Below are 26,902 nucleotides of genomic sequence, written 5' to 3'. Positions count from 1 at the left end.
TCATGGCAGAAAAGAAGAATAAAGGACAAGGCAGTAGCTAAGAAGAGGTATTTGTGCTTCTGGATGGTGTCTTCAGGGATTTGATTTTTTAGCACTCTTACTTGAGAACACGAGGTTAGCAGCAGGTTTCAGAAGTTGATGCATGGTAGGGCCTACAATGAGAGAAAAACAGTGAATCTGGAGTCAAGGCACAGTGAGGAAAAGAGTGGTGGAGACTTCTACACTCTCTCAAAGTATCTGGGGCTGTATGTTCCCTCACATTTCTTGATTCTTATCTTCCTATTGCCCACAATCTCCTTTAATCTTCTCTGGTCCCAGAATTACTCAGTAGCATGAGTAAACAACAGGAAATCTGATGACTTAGTGGTAAGAATCCACTGAGGCACATAGTTTAAATCCAATAGCTGCTCTGAGGTAGAAGGTTGAGCAATTGTCCTTCACACAACTTACAGCCTCTTAAGATTTGGTGGAGGATCAGTTATGGATTGGTTCTGACTCAACAGGCACACTACAACAATAACAACATGGAATAATAAACACTCCCAGAGTAAAGGCTTCAATTTCAGTTTGATATTCCTCTTGGCACCAAGATCATACCCTATATAAACTCTGCTTCATATTTTTCACCCCTACTAGCCTTAAAAGTTAGTCCCACACTTCCATTCCATGACAAAGATGACAGTGGCAATGGGACTATGGATACCCTCTCTGCTCCATATTGTTCATTAGACTCAGAGATTCAATGAGTATAAAGTTTCTGGGGTGGGGCTAAGGGTGAAGATGTGTGATCTCTCAGGTTGTGCTCTTACCTATATTCTTGTGAATCCAGAGCATTGCCTTCTCTGCCATCATCTGCCAGTCACTCTGCAGCTCCTTACCATAGGTATGCAGCCAGAACAAAGCCAGGACAGTAGCCCAGCCTGAAGAATCTATCTCCTATACAATAGACAGGGATATCTCTGAAGCTTCCAAGTTGAAAGAGGAAATTCTTCAAGGGAAAGAAAAATTTTGCACTCCCTCTTAATTCACTACCCTCAAACTGCTACTAAATGAGTATTTTTAGATATTTCTGTGCCTGTATTTACTTCTTGAAAGTTAATTAATTATCATTCAAGGCCTTGAAGCTCAGAACAATGATTTCTTAATATTAAGATAGAAAGGATTGATATTTTAAGTCCAATGTAACTATCAGTTATTGTTGTTGATTGCCTTCAAATTGAGCGCAACTTATAGCGACCCTATGAACAAAAGGTCTGAAGCCTTTCTATAAACTATTGACATTTATCAAAGGTCATAGTGTTTCCAGAGGCATGTTGTTTAGGAAGTGGATGCCACTCCTGCTTCCAAAACTATCCATACAGTCCTTAATTTTAAATCCCTACAAACATGCAAAAGGGATTACCAAAACGTTATTACAACATATGCAGTTACTTTATATTTTATAAAGTGACTGCATAGTGTTTTTATTTTGTATAAATTTTCAACAATAAAGTAATAAATGAAATTAATGGTAAATCTAAGCCTACTCAGAGTTCTTTAATAACATCCTTTTTGAGAGGACTTGATTCATAGAAGTTCATCTTCTAGCCAATGATGGTTCTGGGACTAAAGTCCAAGTAATTTGATTTTAGAAAGTACTTTAGTATATTGAAGTTATATAGAGAATTTCTTTTTTTTTTTTAATTCCTTTAATTCTTCCTCGTATGTCAAAGCATGAATATTCTCTTCTTGCTAAAAACAAAAAAAGCAAAGATCATAGTAATTGAAAAAATTACATATATCTCCTTTCAATGTCACAACTGGAAGTAAATTATGAAAACTTAATAAAAATATGGAACTCTAGATTAGTAAAAATTCTGAAGGTTTTAAGAATTTATTTAAAGTTTGAAACCAATTTAATATTTGGACTTTTCAACTAATTTTGTACTATCCATAGAATTATTAAACACTTAAAAAGCATTATTTAAATTTAAATACACTAAATCTCTTAATTGCCTAGCCTTACAGATGAGTCACATGTGTAATTTTAAACTTTCTATAAGCCACTCTGTTTTACTTTTTAAATTTTTTTTCAGTCATTCTTTTATATGTTATCATATCCTAATTTTTTTCTTATTAATTTTCTTAGGTTGTTTATTTTTCATTTCAATGAACATCTACAGAGATTTTGGAATTCCATTCATTCATTGTTGCACCCTTCTCCCCGCACAAACCCCTCCTGCCTCCCCCCCCTTTTGCTCCTCTCCTTGAAAAGCAAAAGAAAAACTCCCTCATTGGTACACAATCCCCCCGCACCCCCACCCCCTACCCCCAAATATAATCCACTCTGCAACCCTCATTGCATACTCCTACGATAAAAATAATGCCCTAAAATATAATACTTTTAGACTATTCTCTCCCCCATAGACTTCAATGCTGTAAACATATTCCATCCAGTTTTTCTCAGTCTTACCCCCACCTCAATGCCAGCCTCATTCTACAACAGTGGCACCATATAGCATTTGTCCCTTCTTATTAATTTTAATGAAAGTTTACAAAGACTTGGATTTCTGGTCATTCATTGTTGCACTTTTCTCCCCTACTCCCCCCTCCCCAATTCACTCTTCTCTTTGAAAGGAAAAAGAAAAACTCATTGTTATGCAATCCCTACCCCAAGTCCACTCCACTATTCAGCCTTCACTCTGGACTTCTGTAATGAGAAGAATACCCATTCATATGTCCCTTTTAAACAGGTTTGTCCCTCATCTGTTTCAATGCAATATACATCATTCCTCTCCTCCTTTTTTGTCCCTCAACTCCGATGTCAGTACCGTTTTACAACAGTGGCCCTATGCAATATTTGTCTTTTTGTGACTGAGATATTTCACTCAGCATAATGTCCTCCAGGGTCATCCATCTTGCATAATATTTCATGAGTTCCTTGTTTTTCAATGCTGCATAGTATTCCATTGTGCGACTATACCACAGCTTCTTTATCCATTTGTTTGTTGATGGACATTTAGGTTGTTTCCAACTCTTTGCTATTGTGAACAAAGCCACGATAGACATGGGAGTGTTTATATCTGCTTGGGTGGTGGTTATAGTTTCTTTGGGGTATATTCCTAGTAGTGGGATTGCTGGGTCAAATGTTATTTCTATTTGCAACTTTTTGAGAAAGTGCCATATAAAGTAAAAATAAAGAAGTAAATTTATCTTAATAACATTTAATTTAAAAATTACTTTTTAGTAGCAAATTTTTACTTTTTTCATATGCAAAATAAAGTGATGTGATTATTTAATAATGCTAAGATAGCTTCACCTCTTTATTCTTCTTTTAAAAAAAGGAAAAAGGCAATTAACATATAATCTAAAATTATACATTTCAAATTACATATTATTTATAGAGACAATGCCATTCTGGGATAATCAGTGATGATTTGGAAAAGACTCAAGAACTGAAAAAGGCCCAGATTCATTGAGAATAAAACATTTCAGACTATTATTTCATTCTCTGACACACTAACTCAGTAAACAAAGAGACAAAAGATGGAGTGAAGCTTGGAATAGACACTAAGAAAATTGGAAATGAGACACACAGATTTGTATACACCAACGTTCATAGCGGCGTTATTCACCATTGCAAGAACATGGAAACAGCTCAAATGTCCAATCACAATTGAATATGGTGAGCAATTGTGGTACATTCACATGATGAAATACTATGCAGCATGCAGGAACAATAATTTCAAAAATTACTAAATAACCTGGAAGGGACTGGAAAGCATTATGCTAAGTGAACTAACTTAGTTCCATAAGGAAAAATACTTAATAAGATCATTATGCAGACAGATATAGAAATAGAAAAATAACTAGCAAAATGGGTATGAGGATCTAAGGAGCAGAGGGGTGAGTCATGATGGGTAGAAAGATGGGTAGGTAAAGAAAATGGAAAGATCCAATGTGAAAAACAATGTATAAGAACTGTGTAAACAAACCAGTATAAAATAAAAATTTATTTAAGAAAAAACAGATGAAGTAGATCTGAGTTTCAGTATGGTATCTGAATGAATCAACAACAATTTATACTCTCTTTTTCAGGGGTCCTGACCTACCCTCAATTCTCACTATTGCCCCATTATCACAAACATAGATATATATACATACTCATTCATTTTTCTTCTTGGAATCTCACCTTGTAAGGAAGGCCAGCAAGTACATCTTCCACACTCATACCTAGGACCATGGCCAGACCTTCATTCACTTCCCAGGAACCATCTGCCTTTTGAAGGGAAATCAGCAGCACAAGATGATTATCTCCAAACACTTTGAGGGAAACAAAGAGGATGAAAACTTATTGAGCTACTTTCCAGTCAGCAAACCTGAAAGAGACTACTGTATTCAGAGATAAGCTGTAGGGAGAGTACAGAGGCAAGCAGGCCCTGCCAAGATCTCTACTGCTAGCCTTCTAGGATATGTGCATTCACTCTGTGAACAAAAGATGGTACTCAGAAGTGCTGATTCCAGGAGAAGGATGCTTCAAATACATCAAAAGGAGAAAATATGAGACACTGAAGAACCAGTAAGCCATGCTCTTTAAAAGTTATATCAGGTTTTAAAAAAAATGTAAAACTTTAAGTACATTTTTAAAAATCTATACAAGAATAGCTTGAACTTAAGTTTTAAAAAATTTAAGAATGAAAGCAAATATGAAAGAAGCAGTCTAACTCAGAGAATGGTTTAGTATAATTCTGATGATATGGGTACTGCTTCAGGAGTATATAATGATATTAAAGAAGTATGTTATATCTGTAAATGATATGATGAATTTAGATTCTATATCTATTTAGATTCTATTATATCTAATCATGACTTTAGAGTAAGTTAGAGATTAGTTACAGTTTTTCATTTTTCTTTTCTTTTCTGCCAAGAGATTTGTATGCAAACCAAAACATTAAAATAGTTCTATGTAAATGAAAAACAAAATTAAGGCTCTGAATTTAAAGTCTTAGTTTAAACCTCAGTTTTACTATCTTAGTAGAAGTATAAAAGGTTTTTTTTTCTTTTTAACTAATATGAACCTCAGTATTTAAAATACCTAAACAAAGGTTGACTCCTAATAGGAGATGATAGCTTTCAGAGGAGAGATCTAAATTGCCACAACAGAGGCAGAAACCCACACATGTTAAGAATTTAATTTGCTGGTAACAGTATGAACATTCTTGTGATAGCCCTATAAGGTAGGTGTTCAACTGAGGGAACTAAGGTTCTGAGAAGGGAACACAGTCCCTAAATCCATATAGGCAGTACTAACAGAGAGATCTGAATCCTCTTCAAATCTAAATCCTCTCTATTTAACTGGTTTTCAAAGAAGAATGACCAAATCAGGAAATAAGTGACAAATAAGAAGAACGCCTCAGCTTGCAAGTAAGTTGTGTGAAGTGAGACAGCAAAGACTCCATTGGGGATATTGGATTTGAGAGTCCTAGACTGTAAACTAAGCTCGTAGGTTAACCATGACAAATCTAGAGACTGGACAAATCTCAACCCCTGATGCTTCCCCACTGAATTACTACCTTAGTACAAAAAAAGCTACATGAGTGCAAAGCATTGAAAATTAGTTATTTATTCTCTATAGATTATAAAAGCAAGCTGAGGCCCACCTTCACCTGCCTGGTGAGTCTCCAAGTTGGTTGTACTGGTAGATGAGTGAGTCCTTCCCATCTCAGGGGAGGTCTCTTTGAGAGACATGCATTTCTTCTTTGGTTTTACACCAAGAGCTTTGGATTTGCCTAGTCTTATTGTGATAGAAAAACACTAGTGAGTAAACACTCAGAAAAGTTGCTTACCTAGAGCATACAATTCCCTGTTACTCATTGGTTTACAATGACCAAAATACTTCGCCATTGCACTGCTTCTTGGATGACATGGCCAGTGTGAGTTATAAGGAATCCTGTCCATGGACTCAGCTCCTGGCATATCAGAGGACGGTGAGGCCTTCGAAGAAGCTGAAAAATACCAATTCAGATGTGGCTATTGAAATGCCCACTGTCCTCTGGAGTAGACAAAAGGCCCTCATAATTGGAAACATATTTCTACCCATACAAATCAGTCATGGATACCACCCTCATTCTGCTATCCTTTCTCTTCTATGCACCAATATCCCACAGATATGCTTTTCCTCTGAGTCCTTTCTGCCATGTTCTCTGGAATTTCTGGAATCCCTGATACAATATGTATGGGGTTTTTTTTAATATCTAGCCTTGTTATACACCACTTTTTTACAACAATCTGTCTTCAGGCTAATTTGCCCTCCAAATAGTATTATATTTTTTTCTTCATATATTGTTATATCTTTATTTATCATACTCCAAATACCCAGGCTTGGAGGCAGCATCAGTAACTCCTTCAATCTTTGATACCAAATCTATATTATGACTCCTTCACCCTAATATGTGTTACCTTTCACATGCCATTACTATTGCCGGCCTCTTTTTGTCTCTGTCCATCATGCACTGGATTGACTGAAAGTTACAAATATCATAGAAGTCCACTTCAGTGTAATGTCTGAAATCCATCTTGACTTCAGAATCATGGAGCTAACCTACACAACCCTAACTTACAGCTCCTAGAGCTTCTCAACTTTAATTTCTTCAGCTCTTCTCCTCAATCTAGTTATTTGCTATCATGCAAACTGTTCTATTTTTAAGACATAAACTGAAAACAAAAGATTTTATTTTAAAATAGTTTTTCTTCTCATTGTTGTTGAGCCCCCCACTGAATTTCTGAGGCTATAAATTGCATGGGGGAAACCTGTTCGTCCTTCTCCTGAGGAGCTGCTGGTGAATTTGAATCGCTAGGGAAGCTAGGGAAGCTCAACTTTGGGCTAGCAGCACAACTCACCATAGACTAAGCTACCAGTTGTTGTTGTGACTGTGTGCCATTGAGTCAGAATCCACTAGTACCTGATCCTTCAGTGGATTTCAGAAGCTTTAAATCACACAAAAATAGATTGCCCATCTTTCTGCCACAAAGCAGCTATGCTGAGCGTGCCACTTTTACCACTAGGCCATGAGACCTCCTTATTCCAGCTTTTTAACACACAAGGTCTTATTCTACTTAATTTTGACCTATCTGGGTCTCTACTTCCATTCTTTGACTTCTCTTTTTATTCTATTAAGTTCCTTCTATCTTTACTCCCTTCTCTATCCATTTTTCTTTACTTAGCCTAAATCTCAGGTATAACATTATGACACCTACATCATTATCCCCAAAACTATACCCCTGATAACTTTCAACACAGTCATCAGGCAAAACACAAGCCTTAAAATGAATCCAACTATATATATTTCCATCATTCTTTTATCAAAGATATTAAGTACTGTCAAATGTGACCAAAAACCGCAATCTTCTTTAGTAGTTTGGGTCAAGGAAAATGTCCAAGCATTAATCTGTATCCTTAGGACTCCTTGACAAAGCCTTCCATTTCTTCCTGGGAATTCCACTCTTTAATTACTCACAACCATTAGTTCAAATTCTCAGCTCTTCCTTAAACCTCTTATTTTACTATCTTCACTTTCATATTCATAAGTTAATCTTTCTATTTTATTAAAACTATGTTAAAATCACCAACCAGAAACTCCAAAAATTGTTTACCTGTCTATAAACTAAGCTCTAATACCACATTGACCTAACTTTCAAGCAATAAGACAAAAAAGGGTACTTGTTCTGTTGAAGACTAAACTATCTCCTACTTCACCAAATTCCATCACTTCCTGGCTTTCTCAAACACCTTCTTAATCATCTCTCTCTTTAAGTACCTTCCAACCAGCATAATAACATACTCTCATATTCTAACATTGTTGTTTGTTGTTATGTGTCATCGAGTCATTTGCAACTCATAGTGACCCTATGTACAAGAGCCCTATACACCGTTCTATCCTGTGCCAACCTCGCTGTATCAAATACATTCATTCCCACCACTCCACTCACAGAATCGACCCATCTAATCGAGGGTCTTCCTCTCCTGTGCCGTCCCTCCATTCTCCCAAACAAGATGTCCCTCTCTAAGGACCAGTCCCTCCTTGCAACATGCCCAAAATATGTCAGATGAAGCTTCAGAATCCTTGACTCCAAAGAACATTCTGGCTTCACCCTCTCCAGGACAAACCTGTTTGTTCTCCTAGGCATCAATTCTCTTTCTATCATCCCTATTCATTGTCCAACTCTCTGATGCATAGCATGTAATTGCAAAGACTATAGCCTGGATCAGGCGCACCTTAGTCTCCAGCCTGATGCCGTTGCTCTTCAGTACTCTTGAGAGGTCCCTAACAGCTGACTTTCCCAATGCAATTAGTCTCCTGATTTCCTGGCTGCTGTTACCAACAGTGTTGACTGTGGAGCCAAGTAAACTAAAACTGTTAACTATCTCAATCTCTTCACTATCCATACTGATGCTTCCATTTGCCCAGTGGTGAGAATCTTTGGTTTCCTGATATTGAGCTTCAATCCATATTGAAGACTGCAGTCCCTGACCTTCTGCAGCAAGCGCCTCAGGTCTTCCTCAGTTTCAGCAAGCAGGGTTGCGTCATCTGCATAACACAGGTTGTTGATGATTCTTCCACGGATCCTGATGCCACATTCCTCTTTATACAGCCCAGTGTCTCAGATGATCTGTTCTGCATACAGATTGAAAAAGTATGGAGACAAAATATATCCCTGACGGCCCTCTCTCTTGATTTTGAACCATCCTATGTCTCCCTGCTCTGTTCTGACGACTGCCTTTTGGTCCAGTATAGGTTTCGCATTAGCACAAACAAATGTTCTGGAAATCCCATTCTTCTCAGAGTCAGCCATAGCTTGTTGTGATCCACACAGTGAAAAGCCTTTGCATATTGTAACATTAGCAAAAACTAAAATGAAGTAGTCAAAATGACATCCTGTTGACATATTCTTCCCACTCTTTATACATCAAAAAATCTGAGAAACTAAGTGAAATAGATACAGATAGATAATAATCCTGGAACTCAGATTTAAAAGAAAGTAAATGGCTTTAAATACTGATTGGGGAGAGTAATAGAATGAAAACAGTGATCAAGAAGACAGAGCAGAAGAGTAAAACAGCAGAGCCATTCTGAGAAACTGAGTATCATATAATGAGCATAGCCATTTTGAGAAGGCAACCTGCACGGGTAAGGAAAAGGGAATTTCATGGAATGCTCATCAAGTTAGAGACACTGTGTAAAACAAATACACAGCGAAGTAAGCTGAGAAGGACATGAGCTGAGCACCTGCCACTTTTGAAACTGGGTAGGGATCTTAATCACTGGTAGGCTTCCCACCAAGGATCTGCCACTTCCACATTCAGAGGCATGTGCAACACTGCATGCCTGTTGCCTCTAACCACATACTTTTGTACTGGCACGGCAATTATTTACCACTAAGCCACCAGATCTCCATGTAGAGTCTCTAGGTGGCTGTTTATCTTTTAGTTATCATTGTCCACTGAACCGTCAGGGCTTCTTTATTTTCTCTCTAACATTTTATAGTACAGATTATCATATTATTAATTCTGAGAAAACTGATCCTAATAAGAACTAGTACTACTTTGATACTTAATTTAACATTTTATTAAACATCTGTGCAGTATCTAATACTTTGATCATTTCCTTCATTGGGCCATAGTTTCATTTAGACCATCCTATCACTTCCTTTCTTCCTACTTCATTCCTTCGATTCTTGTTTCTGGGCTTCTCTGTTGCCCAACCCTTAGATAGCAACCAGGTATTTCTTATGTCTTCAATTTTCCCTCCTTTTTCATTTTTCAGAATAATTTTATTCACAGTTGTGGCTTTAGTTGTTATTGATTATTACTATTTTGGATATCAGAGGTATCCAAGTTCTATCCTTCATTCTGATGTCCCTCTTGAATACTTGACCATCTGTTTGTCTTTCTACCAGACTTCTTCATGTAGGTATCTCAAGTTCCAAATGTTCTGAAAGCTATTTAACATTTTCCTGACTCCAACCTTGCTCCCATTTTTTGGTTTTCTGTTTATGATATCATTATTCACTCAGTACCTAAACCAGAAATCTGAGCATTGATCATTTACCATGTTCACATCAATCAACTAAAACCCTGTCTAATATGCTCTCGCACGTTCATACTAACTGCTAGTACCTCTCTATAGTCTACTGCTTTCCCTTGACTTAAAGCAGTGGTTTAGCATCTGTCTCCCTAGAAGTTCAGCTTCTATTCAAGCTATTTTTTACACTAATGGAGTGAAGTTCATGAAACACAAGGTTAATTACATCAATCCCCTCATAAACTTAATTCAAGCTCCCTCAAATATATTTCAATGTCTTTAGCATAGTTACTGTAAAATGGAAGTAATTGATTTATAAGGTAACTGTAAAATTTAATTGCCTTAATATATGGATTGCACTTTGAAAAAAGCCTGGCGCATGATGATTTCACCTAAGTGTCAGCTCATTCTTATAATAATTTACCAACCTCTTGGTCACTTCTCACATTTGTCTAAGATTTTTTCTTATGAGGTTCTTCTCCAAGTCTTGCTATCACCTTGAGTCAGTTCAATGTCCATACAGATGATCCCTCTTAACAGCATAACTCTTGATATCCTTCAGCCCTTGCTTTGTTTTCCTTATATACTCTCCTCCTCAGTTTGCCAAAACAAAAGAACTTATTTTGGTTACAAATCCAAAGACCTACATCATTGATAGCATTCTCTTCTTTTGTGGAAGCTCCATAATGAGTTGTTCTACCAACCCAAAGGCCTCACCTCATTGGCAATTTGAATGCACCAGGAGTCTATGGGAGAAAGAAAGCAATCTCCTCTCATGATTTAGAGTCTCGGAAACCTGATGAAGGATCACTTAGAGTCAGAACTGACTTCACAGCAATGAGTAAGTTAGTGAGGGATACTTTCTTTTAACTGTAACTTTTCATAATGTTGACTCTGACATCTAGAATGCTTTTATTCCCTACTCCTTACCAAGATAATCTACCTAATCATGTTTTCTTTTTAAATGTAACTTATCTGGGAAATAATTTTTGCTTCTTTACCCTAGTAGATTGGACTCCCAACCTACATGCTTTCTCATATCTTAAATTTATCCAGAGTAATTTTTAGATCTCCTTGAAAATTTTTTTGTCTGTTTGCTGTCTTTGCCTTTCCAGGCTACCTATTTTAACATTGTTAGTTTAGATTATTAGGTTCCAGATCATAGCAACCATGAGCCATCAAATGAAACACAGAAAATGTAATCTTTTTTCATCAGTGTAACTGCAATGAGAAGCACACTTACTAATAAGTAATAAGTAAGCACTAAAATACTTATGTGTTTAATGAAATAAGTATTACATGAATGGTAAAGGACTCATCTTGAACAGTACCCCTGGAACTACCATCATACACTATCCTTCCTCCTCCAGTTGTGGAATCTTGGCCAGAGTTTCTTACCCTGAGTTAACCAGAGTTTCAAGGCCTTATGTTGTATAATTATATATCTTGGTGTATGCTTTTCACAGTTCTGGGAATCAATATTTATTTGCTGTCAACATTAGCCATCTGTGTAATCAGCTATGTGCACAAAGAGGACAAGTAAGTCCTCTTTGGAAGAAGACTAATTGTGATTTAGACAAGTTAACCACTCATGCACTCTCTCTTTGCATTCATGTTTTCTTGTTTTTATTTTGTCTTGCCTTCCCCTTTAAATATATTATCTTATGATAATATATTATCTTATGAGATAGGGAAGTAAGTTAAATGTGGGCTGCTAACCGAAAGTTAAGAAAACATTAGGAGTTAGAACTCAGCAGTCTCTCCATGGGTGAAAGATGAGGCAACCTGGTCTAGTTAAGACTGATGGCCTTGAGTCAATCAATGGAAACCTGCCACGAATCAGAACTGACTTGACAGTAATGGGGTTTTGTGCAGCTGTGCCTCTGTTAGTGGTCCCTCTGCGTGAGAAAGATGGGAAATCTCCTCCTGTGTGTTTTACAGTCTCAGGAACATACTGGAGGGGTCAGATATGGGTAATTTCTGACTCAGGGCTATGAGTCTGAGTTTAAAGACAGCCATTTTAACAATAGATAGGAATCCTAGTTGCAGAGGAACACCAAAAACAGGGAAAGTTAAGGATCTTTTAAATGTGTTCAACTATCTAGGCCCTCTTGTTCACACCATATGCATTTGAAAGGCATAAAACTTACCACCTCCAATATCTCCATGCATTGTGGTGAAAGCACCCAACACAATTGGCCCTGGAATGTCCCTACGGACCATGGGCCCCTGAACTGGCTGATTGAGATCCTTGTTGATTGCAATGAAAGATGTATGAGAGCTTATGACTCCACACTCAAGGCTGATCTTCAAAACATCCTTTCTGTCATTTGCTGGAGTCTCTCTGAAGCCCATGTCCTTTTTCTGGAGCAAAGACTTGGCAGCAAGGCGGTGAATGGTGAAACTGAAATGAAAAAAATTCCTGTGACTTATGGAAATGGACCCATGGGCCAGTTACTAAGGGTCTTCAGAATTTATGGACAGCAGAGGAGAAAAGCTAGGTAAGGGCAGAGACAAGATTTGGGCAGAAGAGGTAGAAGGTATCATTTTGTAGAAACAATTGAATTCTTACAAAAAATCAAAAGAAAGAAAAATTATGAATTCTCACTTGTCATCAGGCTTGGGAAGTAGAGAAAATATCACTTTAGTCTCAAAACTCTTGCCCTGAAGAGCGTACTTGAGACATACTTCTCCTTGTGCCTCTTCTGTCTGCAAATTAGAGTAGGAAAGACAGGTCACCAAGAGAAGAGTCAGAAGTGAAGTATCTATCCAATATCTTCCATTTAAAAAATTCTAGGACTTTGGTACCCCATAGAGCAGAGATCTGAAATGTTAGAGAAGTGACATTCTGGCTCCTCATAGAAACTGGTGATAAGAACTAGATCCACCTATTAGCTTTATTGGCATTATTTGGTACAGCATTAAGGGAATAGCTGATATTACAAGAGGAACAAGCAAGAATGAGAACTCACCGCCACTGGCCCATTCAATTTGGCATAGGTGATCAATCTCTGACCCCTAAAAATGACTGACTGTTCTGGGGAAAGCATCTCAGCAGACAGATCAGAAGACAAAGACCAACTCATTGACAAGTCCTCTACCACAGGCTGCAGAGAATGCTTCAGGGCCAAAAGAGCCTGGAGGAAGAGAGGACAGAATAACCACACAAACAGTAGCAGCAATGAGAACTAGTATTACCTGAATATTCATTATGTTTCAGGCTCTATGTGACACATTACATCTTAATCCTTAACACTATTGCATATGAGTATTCTCATACTTGTTCTATACCATGCTGTCATTGGTGTTGTTTGCCATTGGACCGGAACTAACCCACAGCTGACCCTCCAGGGGCTTTTCAAAGGCAGTTAATATCACAAGAGGAGATTTCCCATTCTTCTCCCATGGAACAGCTGATGGATTTGAACCAGGTGCTTTTGGGATTACAGTGTAGCTTCTTAAAACTAGGCCACCAGAACCTCTATATCATGAAGCAGCTTAATTAAGAGATTTAATAACATAAAATGTGACTGAAGAAAAGGAGACCTGTGGAGGAATTATAGATGGTACTCAGCGATAAATAGAAATTCAGTGTCTCTTATGTATACTGATCAAATGGGCATCAATTCACTACTCTTTCAATCTATGGGATTTATCAAAATCATTCTTTGCCATTTTACTTGTATCTTTTGCATGGATATAGGACAAAAAGAGATGCTTAAAGAAATGCCTAATTTATATCATGACAATCAAAATTCTTGGCTTTGATTTCAGACATAAAGTCCCCACCACTTTCAGTATTTCATCTATGGGCTCCCAACTACCAAGGTCATATACCATACAGAAAGTAGGAGGGGAACATCTTATACATAAGGTCCAAAACAGTCTGATTAAGTTGAGAGTCTAATGCCCTTTGGTGCATACCAAAAAAGAGAACAGGCACCAAAATGAGAATCACTCTCACTAAGCTTTGAACTCTCCATAGCATTGTGTCACTGGCCCAGGCTCTAGCACCAAGGCCTAGCCAGAGAAGGAAGCCATAAATACTATCTCACCTCATCAACATGCTGCCTCTCCTCCATATTTCCTTTCAAGGAGGGAGGTCTGTCCCTTTAAAATGTAATTTTCTAATAAATCTATCTTTACTTTTTTTAACCTTAACAAAATTAAAATGAATCTTAAGAGTCATGTAGTTGCCTCCATGTTTGTAGTTGTGTCCACCATCCTGCTCCACAAGCACTCTAACCAATGCTCCTGCATGCACAACCTGTCCCTCACCTTGGACTGCATCCTGTCCTTGCCACTGATAAACTCTGAAGTGCCCCCTGTCACCCGGGCAATGCCTTTTATCAAGCTGGTGGATGCACCTTCTCCAATACCAAATGTGAAACATCTACAATTGTAAAAGGATAGGTTAGATAGTTACTAAATAGTTTTTAAATAGTTACTAGACAGTTTGATAGAAACAGTTACTAAAGAATGAAATAATAAAATCTAAACATATAATGGTTCAAAACACATACAGACATAGTTTTATTTCCCTGCCCAAAGGCAAAATAGCCAGCAACCAATGAGTATATTCCATATTCTAGGAAATATGCTGAATATATTAAATTAGTGAGTTAATTTAATATTTCAATGTTCCTAGGAGGCAAGCTTATGTTTTATAGTACAGATAAGGAACAGAGACCTAGATAATTTTGGAAATATGCCCAAGAAATGAATCACTTGCTGATGTGATGAGGGGCAGGAGGAAATACTCTGTAGAACATGTAACTGGTTGGGAGCTTGTCATTTTGGACAAGTGACTATACTATAAAATAAAATAAATAATAAAATAAAATATGTAACATCAAAAACAAACAAAAATAGAATCTGCCAAAGATCATAAACATGTCAGTATTTTCAGAAAAAAAAGCTTAAAAATATTCAGGAGTTATTTTAAATCTAACAAATATAAAGAATCTTAAATATCTGTTTTTTTTAAAAGACTAGGGTCGCTATGAGTCACAAGCCACTCGATGGCACATAACAACAACAACAACAACAACAATATAACACACAACCAAGTTGGTTTCATTTCAGAAATATAAATTTGGTCTAACATTTATCAATAACCATTAAAATTCACACATTAAAAGAATGATGGCTGTTCTGTAACAGTTCATTGAAATAATAATAAGTTTTTTGAGAGTAGAAGAAAACATCATGCTTAATAGTTACTTATAAAGCAATTGACGAAGTTCAATGATTATCAAAAACAATCAAAAAGAAAAAAAGAAGAAATAAAATTAATTGCCATAATCTGCCAAATGATAAGTACAAAAACCCTACATTAAATATCATGCTTTGCTACAATGTCAGCACCATGGAGTGATGAACTTCAGAAAAATGCAAGTACCGACTGGAAAATCAGAATTGGGCAATTTCAGATCTAAATTGAAAGTTCCATTTTTAATTACAATAAGAGTTTAATTTTTGCTTTTCTAAAGAATTTATTTCATAATTTGGTCAAAAATTTCAGTGCTTACAACCAGAGAAGGCAAAAGGTCAGGATTTCTAACCTGGATAAAGCGCTGTTTGAACATTTAAGAACTACTAAGAATGTCTGTGGAGCTGGTCTTAAAAAAAGCACTTTGGTCAGCAGGAATAGAACTAACAATATTAAATGGAATTTTAAAATACGTATAACATTTATAGCTAAAATAATGTTATAGCTATAATTATTAAAATTTAGTTTAAAATTATTTAAAAATATATAAATATGCATGCTATTTTGAAATACTTTTACAGCTATAAAATTTTTATTGTTAAAGTGTGTGTAAGTGTGTGTGTGTATACACACACACACACATACATATATATAAAGTCTTAGTTCACATTCTGGTTGTGGCATTTGTGGACTATTCTCAAATATTTCAGAGAAAAGATAAGAAATGAAACAATGTGTCAAATGTTGAAAACTGGAAGACCTGAATGAAGTGTATAGAGTTTGAGTATCTTTAAATAATATACTGGAAACAAACATTATTCACTGAAATTAAAATTTAGAGAAAAAGGTTTAGTAAATGAAAAGATAAAGCCTGTAACCAGAGTAAATTACTCAACACCACAAATATTGAATAGTTTCATAATTGCTTGATAAAAACCAATGTAATTCTAAACAAAGTAAAAACATATTTTGTCACATTTTAATAAAAATTTATAAAATAATTCTAAAATATGCTATCGGGGAAAAAGTGACATTGATTTAGTTGGTGTTGTACTTGCACAAGTCTAGATAAACAGACTAAAGTAAATTAGTAGAAGATCCAGAAACAATCTATAAATGTGTTGATAATTGTCTGTGACACAGACTGTACACCAGAGGAGAGAGTAAATGCTTCAATGAATAATACAAGTTTAATTTAATATTTCTGTAGAAATAAAAGGTAACTTAACAACTGTACAAAAATGAGTTTCAGCCCTACTGTAGAATAAAAGGAAAAATAAAAAAGCAAAACTTCTAGAAAATAACAAAGAAAAATATCTTCATAACCTTGAATGTGAATACATTTTAAACAAGACACTCAAGAATACTATCTAGCTTTAAAAGAGGAGCTATATAAAAATTAAGAACTATTCACAAATTATACCATTTTAAAGGTGAAAAGGCAAGCTATGGAGCATAAAATACATTTCAAACACATTTAATCAAAAAAATTCTGGGTCAGAGGATAAAGTATAAATTGCTGTTGTTTTTATGTGCCAACCAATTGACTATGACTCATAGCAACCCTATGAACAACAGCTCTCTTAACCATGCCTACCTAGACCCAACCTCACCATCTCCAACACGCTTGACCCCATTGTTGCAGTTACTCTGACAATCTCATACAGGGCCTTCTATGCTTCCAAGAAGCATAATGTCCTTCTTCAAGGATTAAAAAAAGCTCACAGAAAGAATTGAAAGTACATAACAAAAGGGGATATTTAAAGGGCAAATAAGCAAACATGATAGCTCTAAACATCATTCAAACTAAAAATTCAAATTCATTATTACTGATATAGAACCAACTCATAGCTGACCCTCCAACAAATCTTTAGAGGCTTTAAATTGCACAGGAGAATACCATCTTTCTCCCACAGAGCTGCTGGTGGATTCAAAACATAGGAGAGTTGCTGCTTTGGGATTAGCAGCACATTTCCCTACAGACTACACTATTAGCACTCCTTAAACCTCATTAAGAATTGGAAAAATGCAAATTTAAAGCCACAAGATACCAGTGAGAAACTCTAATAAGACAAACTGTATCAGATTTTAGATAGGAAACAATGTGACCATAATCCTCATAAAATTCTAGTATAAATTAAATTAGCTCAATAATCTGGAAAATCATTTAGCATTTTCCAGAAATTCTACAACTGTCAACTATATTGATAAAAGAAAGAAGTGTGTGTGTGTGTGTGTACATGTGAAAAAGAAATGTATGAGAATTTCATAGCTGCATTAGTTTTTAATAGCCAAACTATTTTTTTCCAACATAAAATGGATATAGAAATTATAGCAGAGCCATTCTGTAGAATACTACATATTAACGTAAATTAATTATGGCCAACCATAAATTATGTATAAATCTCAATATGCAAAAGGAAAGAAGACAGAAACAGAAATGAAAAACACAAAACAAAACCAAAAACTCATATTGTACGACTCATGAATATAAATGCAAAATCAAGGAAAAACTATGCATGATACAACAAATCATAAAAGTCATTTCCTTTGAAGAGGGAGAGAAGGGTGATGACTGGAAAGGGACATGAATGGGAAGAAGCAGATATGAAGACATCGAGACATTCTATTCCTTGACCTCTGTACCAGACATACATGTTCGCTCAGTGGTAAAATCATTGCACTTAGCCATTTGTACAGTTTTCTAAAAGTTTTTACCTTAATTAAATGTTTGTAGTTAAAAAATGAATTTATTACTCAAGTTTCTTTTTATTCTTTGTTGGTTTAGAAAGCATAAGTTAACAATGATATTCTTGTGTTGCTGATAATATTAAATTGTTTTTATCTTTTAATAGAGAGAAACAATGATATAGGAAAATATCTAATGACAAAATTTTAAATTCTGAATTGAAATCCTTGGAATCAGTCTGTTCCCTATAAGGAATCCTAATATCATCTATAGACTTCAGTCATGCAGAAATATAGTTTTCTTCATACCTGTGTCTTTGTTTGTTGAAGGTAACTTCTCTAATTACACTAAATGTGTCAGTCACTTCCCCATCTGTAAAGATAAAAAGCTGTGGGAGAAAAAAAGGGATATCACTAACTATCAATAAAGTTCATTTTTAAAATGTAATAATTTAATAAATTTAATGTTACTGTTGCATTTTTTTAAAAAGTTAATATTCCAAAAGATATCCTGTTGCTCTTCAGAAAGGCATCGTATTAATATGTCCTCATATAGTCTGTGTAGAAAGCTGGGGAGTTTTAGTTTCTTCCCCTATTAGTTTAATCCAAGTTTTGTGTGTTTCTGCAAGGAAATTTCCATTGCCCATTGAATAGTGCTAAAGATGAGAAATTCCATTAAATGTCTCTTATCTATTTAAATTCACTATAAGATATAGTCACAGGGAGCCATTCTTTGGAAAAGGGTATCATGCTTGGAAAGGTGGAGGGTTAGAAAAAGTGAGGAAAACCCTCAACAAGACGGACTGACACAGTGGCTGACATGGAAGCACACTGGAGACTGTGAAGATGGCACAGGGCAGGGCAAAGTTTTGACCCATTTTTTGTAGGGTGGCTATAAATCATAATTAACTCAATGGGACATAACAAAAACAACAAAAGATCATTCTCCAAGACAAGTATTCTATTTCAATAATCATGCACAGTAGCTCAGGACAAGAGATTCTTAAACAGAAATGTTTATCTTCTTGCCCTGTTCTATTACCCTTGTTCCTGTTCTTACCTGTGTTGGATGGCCAGGGATAGGGGGTGATCCATATATGGAATAAAGTGGTGTTAATATTTCAGTGCCTCCTCGGTCAGCCTTCATAAGCTTAATTCTCCTCAATGCCTCTTCCATTGTATGCTGAGTGTACCTCACACTGTCCCTAAGAAAAACAAATATACTAAGTTATATCATGGTTCCTCTCCATTACTCAGTGGTAAGTCCCTTCAATGGGATACCTCCAAACTATAATAATCTTATCTGAAATCCTTAATGTCTACTTCAAGTCTGTGGTCACATCTTTAACAACCTAGTCTCTCTTCTTAAATATTTGGGATTCTTGATGGTCTTTCTGGAAACTCACTGAAAAAATGACTCATAGGTAGATCCAAATCCAAAGATGTTGAAATAACAGCCTTCAGGTAAACTTTTAAGCAGAAAAATCAGTGTCTCCTATAAGTAAAAAGGAATGAGGACAAAGAGTAAGGAATGGCACTCTCAGATAAAGACAGTGACAAATCTAACACTAAATGACCTTGGTCTTCACCATCTCTCATCTTTGAGGCATAGTATTCCAAAATTGGCCCCAGAATGGCCAAGTTAGTTAACTTAACCCCTGATTTTCATCCTCACTGAAGTATGTGATCCTCAATAAAGAAAGTCATTTTACCTTGGCAGCATCTATGCGCAACTGGGATTTATCTCGTTTACTCATGGGGCATCGCATACTTCCTGAGCAGTCCATGAGGAAGATAAACTCTCCACAGGTAATGGGTGGCTGAGCTTCCGGGATATCAGGATAGAAACTCACCATTGCAGTTGTTGCTTCCATTAAAGAATCTATTCAGAAAGGATAATGACAATGTAAAGCAAAAGGAACTCAAGCATCCTGCTGGTCACAAGAGTTAACTGTAGTTAGATGAATATGAAGTTGGGAAAGAGGGGAATAGATAGATAGATAGAGATAATATATATAAAGCAATGCATAGGAAACTTGCATCAAATCTGTTACATTTGAAGTGAGTCATAAACATGTAAAAGAGAGAGCAGAATCGATAAGAAAGATCATAAAGGCATACATCCATCTCCTGGCTGCTAGACAAAGAAGTGAAACATATTAGTCTAAAATGTTCCACCACTTTCCAGAAGAATCAAGTAAACTGATTGGCAGAAACACTAATTCTAGTCAAATCAATTCAGTGGAAAATCTACCTCATGCTTATCTCTTTAATTAGAGTTCTGAAAAACACAACGTGCATTTCAATTGTTGAAACTGATGATCTATAAGAGCTAAAAGGAAAAGTGTCCTACAGAGCCCAGGTCAAGCCAACACCTTTGAGAATGAAGTGCTCACTGATCAACCCAAAATAAAGAATAAAAACAGGCCACACTGCAAAGAATGTCAGAGTGTAATATCTCTCGCATTGTCTTCAAGTTAGAGCTGACTCATAACTGAGCCTTAGTTAGATTTCTGAGGCTGTAAATTGCATGGCAGGAGATTTTCCATCATTGTCCTGTGGAGCAGCTGGCAAATTCAAACTACAAGAGAGGTCTGGCCTTTGCGTTAGCAGAGCAACACTCTGTAACTAAGCCACCATAACTCCCTATCTCAGCATAATTGAAGATCAAACTCTTCTTCCTTTGATTCTCTGTGTGGTAGAAATGAAGCAGGTTTTCTGAATCAAATACTAATCTAGGCAGCAAGACTTCAGGCTCTGTAGGAAAGGATTCACATACTCTGATAAAGGCTGTGGCCTAGGGCAAGATGCTGTACTGCAATCCTGAAGGCTTGCAATTTCAGCCAGCAGCTTGAGGGTCAGCAAGGGTTGGTTTCAACTCTACAGTATACAACAACTCAACAACTAACTTGCAGAGCTGGTAATGGGGGTTAAATGGGAAGATCTGTCCAGTAGATAAAAGACTTTTTAGAAGGAAAGGCATTATATGACAAGCAGAATTTTTTGAGCTCTAACATGATAAACTTTCTTTAGAGGATTAAAAGAGTCTTGACTGAAGTTCATGGTACTACTGTAGGATTCAGGTACCTGTAAAGGAATACATCAAAAGAAAATCCAAAGCTAAATGCTGTCAATTACTTCTGGCATTTTCTAGTCAATGGTCTTTGTAGCTCTCACCTCCTGGGCAGGACTATGCAAATGTGAGGTATTTGTGTCCCACAAAGGGGATTAAATCATTGTTAATAATATAAATGGCATATTTCAGGTGGGAACATGCAAGTAACATGTCATGAACCATCAAATGGAGATATCCATTTTGCCATCCTACCTGACTTAAAATGAACCAAAATCAAAGTAGAGAATAAGGAATTTCACCACCACCAGGAAAGAAGAACCAGAGAGCTCAGCATGTCAGAGTTGGATCTGAAATCCCTGAGTTGAAAGGTCCTTGAACTAGAGCTGGAGAGCTAGTGGAATGTACTCAGGGACGGGAATGGGGGTAGAGGGAGATGGGGGATTGTACACCAATGAAGGAATTTCTCTTCTTTTCTTTTCAAAGAGAAGAGTGAACTGGAGGGGAGGGGTGGACAGGGAGAAAAGTGAAACAGTGAATGAATGTAAGTCCAAAATCTCTATAAATATTCATTAAAATTAATAAAATACAATCCCAGAGGTGCATGGTTCAAATCCACCGGATGCTCTGCTGAAGAAGGAGGAACAACCGCCTACTGTACCAGTCAGATCCAATTTGACGGTACACACATAAAAAATAAAAAATAAAAAATTAATAAAATAAAATTTAAAAATAAAAACAAAGACAGCAAGTGACTAGCAGCAGAAAAACAACAGCAGTTGATCTGCAGACCCAGTAAATAGGCATGTGGCAGAGCTGGGGATTCCCAACCTGTGTTATGAGAAAGGTGAGTGTTTTCTGGAGAAGTGAGTATTTTTGCATTTTTTTAGGAGCTCTATCTGCCAACTCACAAAGCGAGAATCAAACACCTTCAGGCCCAGGCTTATAGCAGAATAACAGATGCCAGACACTTAAAAATGGAAAAATTAAAATAGCTTTGCAAATTTGCCTGAGAAAGCAGAGATCAGAGCTAGAGGAAAATGTCTTCTTTTCTGCACAGCTTAATGCAGATTTCTTGAATGAACAATTGTGTCCAAAGTCATCTGATCCTGAATTGTAACTTGCTTCTTCCCTCTATAACTGTCAGAATTGTCATTGAGCTCTGTGTGGCTACTGCAACAATTAAGAAACCCAGCAGAATAAGGAGTGTTGTGAGAGGAATATTTGGTGTTTGAATTAGTATAAAAGGTATAGGGGCTCATAGGAATTGGGCTGCTGATACCTTTGATGGGGATTTTTCCCCCTAATGAAGTTAGTAGAGTTCAAACATTGACACTCCCAGACCTACCACATGTGAACCAAGAAACTAATATACAAATGGAAGTTTATGGTAGATGAGCCAATTATAGCAAAGTTATCACTTGAGGTTGGAAGTCCCTGTATGCAGGCACAGCTTGTTTTGGGACAAAAGTAATACATATGTGAAAGAAAGGTCAAGAGTTCCAAGTATATAAAGCTACTTTTGTGAGCTCACATATAAAGCCACCTTGGTCAAACACTAATAGTGAGAACAGATGGCCTCCTATTGTAGATCAGTTCCAGGTAACTGTCCTCACAGCAATTGTAGTTGTAGACACAAGAGACAAAAGTCAAACATAACTTTGAAAATGGCTGTCATCAAGGATACTTTTGTTTCACTAATGCGACGAATGCCTTACCACAGGAAGTATCACTTAGGCCATACAAGACATGTTATGATGTCATGTATCTTCAAGTTAGAACTAATAACAGACCCCCTAGTGGGTTTTCAGAGACTGCACATTGTCCAGGAGGAGACTGCCCACCTTTCTCTTACAAAACAGCTGGTGGAACTGACTCAGGTTAGAAAGTCAACTCCTTACCACTAAGCCACCAGTACTCCCTGGAGTTTTTTTGCCTGCCCAAACACAGGTTATTTCAACATTTTACATCACCATCTATAATATGTCCTTGAATAAATGAGAAGAAAAGGTAATTTAAGGATAAACCCAAGAAGGGGGACTACCAGGTATGAAAAAACTACAAAAGAAAAAAACTACCTTCACTTGTTTTCTCCTTCCCCATTTCCACAACAACACTGGGGGTGTGCACCTCACTGTAGTAAATCAGGAGCTGCACATCTCGATCAAACTTGTGCCCATCATCCAGGGAAATCTGAGGAGGGAACAGGCCAAGGAGATGCATTAGAATTATTACTGCTTGCTGCCTGGGGCAGACTTCAGGGCACAAGACCTCATGTTTGGGTATGGTTGGGGGTCGGGGATAGAATAAAATCACGGCAAAAACATTAAACAGCAGCAACGAGAGCACAGTGTGACTCACCTTCAATGAAGTGAAGGAAAGAAGAAAGAAGGAATGAGTGGTGAGGATCCTCTAGGGAGCATCAACAATAACACTGCTCTTAATAATTACCTGAGCAGTAGTCTTATCATCTCCAAGGTACTCAAGAGATGTCAAAGAGCAGTTGGAGTGGACCTTCTCAATGCCATGCTGGGAACTGATGGTGGCGGTCAGACTGAGTGTATAGGGCACGTTTTCCAAAGAAATCATAGGATTCATCATTTGAAAACATGTGTTCACAGGACATTCTACAAAAAAAGATGCTTTAGTTCTATTTTTTCAGGTATAGGCCACCCTCATACCTGCTACCTGGAGTAGCAGGAGTACTTACGGGAGAGTTGGTATCGAGGATTGAGGATAGCAGGGAGCACAAAGCGCAGGGCCCCGTCTGGCTCCAGTGGCAGCTCCTGCACAAACTTCAGGGTGAGTGCCACCTCTGAGCCAGGCAACAGGTTGCCCACATTGCAACAGAAGACGTCTCTGGAGCTAATGTCCTCCTCCAACAGGAAGGCTTCCTGGCCTTGAGAGACAGTATTCTCATACAATGTGTGGGCCTGAGAACAGGTTAAGGGTGACAAAGAAAGGTGATATCAAAGCTGATGGCTGATGAAGAGCAGGGTGTGTGGAAAAGGACTAGTGACTGGAATTGGGAGGGATTCTTCCTTCAATTTTCCCTAGTTTTTATTTTCTTAAAATAATTTTGGGGCGGGGAGAAAGAAATCAGTCCGAAGCACTGTGTTTTCATAGTTTCATTTGACAATAATCCGAAAGAGCATGTGTTAAAAGAAAACAGAAAGAAGAATATTGTTCATTTCTAGTACCTTCATCTTGTCCTTTAATTCTGCTGCAATTACTTTCCCATTCACCAAGGCTTCAAAGTTGTATACAGCGGAGTCTTCATCCATCGGGAACACAAAGAAGGCCTCCACAGGAAACTGCTCCTTGTTTTCATAGTTTAAGGTTGCAGACACATCAACAACAAACTCATGTATAGATAAGGTAACAGAGATGCTCTTCAGTGGCACTGGGAATGCACGAGAAATCAAGAGTTAAACACATTTGAACAACTGGAAGTTAGCTATACATTGTGCAAGGCAAGTGAAAGGACACCAAAGCTGGCTTACCTGGTTTCTCTTGACTTGTGAGTAGGCCACAGGGGCGCCCCATGGTGATACAAAATTTCTATAGAAAAGACACATCAAGATAACAGAAATATTTGGGGGTTAGCTTTATTTAAAAAAATCTGTCTTCTTTGTTTATCTCTGGAGTAATTATATATTGAAGGGTTAACAGTGGAGCTCAGATGGAGAAGAAAGTCTGGGCCAAGAACCCTCTATCAAGGTTCTAAGTGAGATTCTGCTAGAACGGTCCCTTCTAAACATCAGCCCCAATAGAAAAGCTGTGAGACTCACTACAATCACCAGTTGTTGTTCAGTTGATTCCAACTCATGGTGACATTAAGGGTGGGTTTTTTCAGCAAAGATCACCAAATCTTTTTACAAGGCTGATTTTACTAGAAGAGTTAAACCTCTAATCTTCTCGGAGTTCACTAATTAGCCACTAAACAGGAAATGTCTAAAGCATGCTGAGGGAAATTCAGCAGCAGTCTCACTTTTTCAAATACAAATTGAATACAATTATACAAAATTATGGGTACAATTAACCTCTCTGAACTTTTCTAAAAACTTTCTTCATAAGCATTTCTAAAATAGCTGTCTCTTGTATAAATCAATACAAGCATAATCCCTATGAAATTATGAAATCCCTAGCATAATGTTCAGCCCATACAGAAGCCAAAATTTTGCTCTCAATTCAGACTTAGGACACCCTGAAACCCAACCCCTTTGGTTTCTAATGCTTGAAGTCCTTACAGAAAAACTGCCCATCTTTCTCCTGAAGAGTGGCTGGTGGATTTGAACTAGTCCTTTGGGGTTCCAGTTCAGCATCTAACATACTATGCCACTAGGCTCTGGGCTCTTTGTTCAGCCCCAATTTAGTGTAGCCGAATATAGTGGGTTCTAACTCACTATTACCCTCTACCAGGTTTCTGAGGCTGTAAATCTTAACAGGAAACTACCCTTCTTTCTCCTGTAATGCTGCTACTGGATTCAAACCACCAGGTTTTTGGCTGGCAGCATGACACAACAAGCACCTGAGCTCTTTGTTCGACCTATAGGAGGCATTTAATCAATAATAACAGATATTAATATTACAGTCATTATATTTGTTATTATTACAAAATAAAATGTACTCCTGCCTTTTAAGGAATTCTGGTTGCCTGCATCTTACATCATTTACTTGTTGCTTTTCATCTGTGATTCATCACTGACTCCACTGTTTTTACTCTATGCAAAAAGTTGATTACCTTCATGTTGAGCACGACTAATAGCAACCCTATGAACAAAAGGCCTGAAGCCCCTCTACAACAATTGACATTCATCAAAGTTCATAGAGTTTCTGGAGGTATATTGTTTAGGAAGTGGATAGTCTATGTATAAATGCTATCTTTACATTAAAAAAAAACTTGTCTCCTAATTTTTATTATAATCTGGACAACCAGTTCCTGTGAAATAGGAAGAAAGAAATAACTTTTTACAGGTTTAGATTATAATTTTCATTACGGCTATTTTACCCAGTAACTTAACAGGTGTGTTTGGTCCTAAGAACCAGCTCAAATACTGTAGATAGCAGCTCTTTGGTCATTCTGCAACAGATAATTCCCAAGTAGCCCCTCCCTGTTCTGTCAACAGATGCTGCTTAAACTGTAATTGCCACCAATAGCACCTTCCATTGAAAACACAGCTAAGAACCTGAAAAGGCAGCTGGGAGCTTAGTGGTAAAAACCTGTGCTGTAATCCCAAATGCAAGCACTTCAAATCCATCATCTCCTCCATGGGAAAAGGATGGGAAATATTCCATGGTACAATTTGCTGCGAATGAAAACCCACTGGAGGGTCAAAGATGTTGATGCCAACTCAACAGCACTCATCAACATCAGCAATGGAATCAAATGTACCAAAGATAATAAGGATGGCAAAGGATAAGCAAGGGTTCAGATCTGATGTTCACATGGTTTCTACAAGTAGTGCTGGACTTGAAGGCACCTAATAGTAACAACAATGTGCATAGAATGTAGAGGAGTTGTCATTCAGATTCCTGTAGGCTTTATGTTAGGCTGCTAATCAAAAGTTGGTGGTTTAAATCCATCTGATGGTTTATTGTACAGAGACTTCCATTGAGACTTATTTACAGCCTCAGAGAGCTTTGCTGCAGTCTCTGCTTAGGGTGAGTTCCTTTAGGAAACAAGTTGAGGTAGGATAAGAGGATTTCGGGACACCACCAGTAGGAACCTTAAAACAGGACCTGCACAAAGTGGTGAAAGTTGAAGAAATTGTGTCAGGAAATCAAAGCCTCAGGATAGGGAATACTCACCAAGGATGACTGTGGGAGGAATTAAGAGCAACAGAGCAGCGACTCCTACAAAGAGAC

General features: G+C 37.2%; 1 protein-coding gene across 1 annotated transcript; it reads right to left on the bottom strand.

Moving 5' to 3' along the window:
- Positions 1-72: 72 nt before the first annotated feature.
- Positions 73-25,784, bottom strand: LOC102876497 (von Willebrand factor A domain-containing protein 5A-like). Its single transcript, XM_006892831.1, is given in 18 exon segments — positions 73-152; positions 810-936; positions 4,172-4,302; positions 5,826-5,984; positions 12,212-12,465; positions 12,670-12,770; positions 13,034-13,198; positions 14,340-14,454; positions 18,271-18,350; positions 19,022-19,166; positions 19,368-19,456; positions 19,674-19,843; positions 23,113-23,227; positions 23,486-23,661; positions 23,745-23,967; positions 24,235-24,437; positions 24,538-24,640; positions 25,779-25,784. Coding segments are annotated over 18 exon segments (2,442 nt in total).
- Between the last annotated feature and the right edge of the window lie 1,118 nt (positions 25,785-26,902).

Source organism: Elephantulus edwardii, unplaced genomic scaffold (assembly GCF_000299155.1).
Source record: "Elephantulus edwardii isolate Elephantulus edwardi_28Jun2011 unplaced genomic scaffold, EleEdw1.0 scaffold00120, whole genome shotgun sequence".
Lineage (NCBI taxonomy): Eukaryota > Metazoa > Chordata > Mammalia > Macroscelidea > Macroscelididae > Elephantulus > Elephantulus edwardii.
Note: the sequence above shows the minus strand (reverse complement) of the source record. Positions and strands in the feature narration are given on the sequence as shown.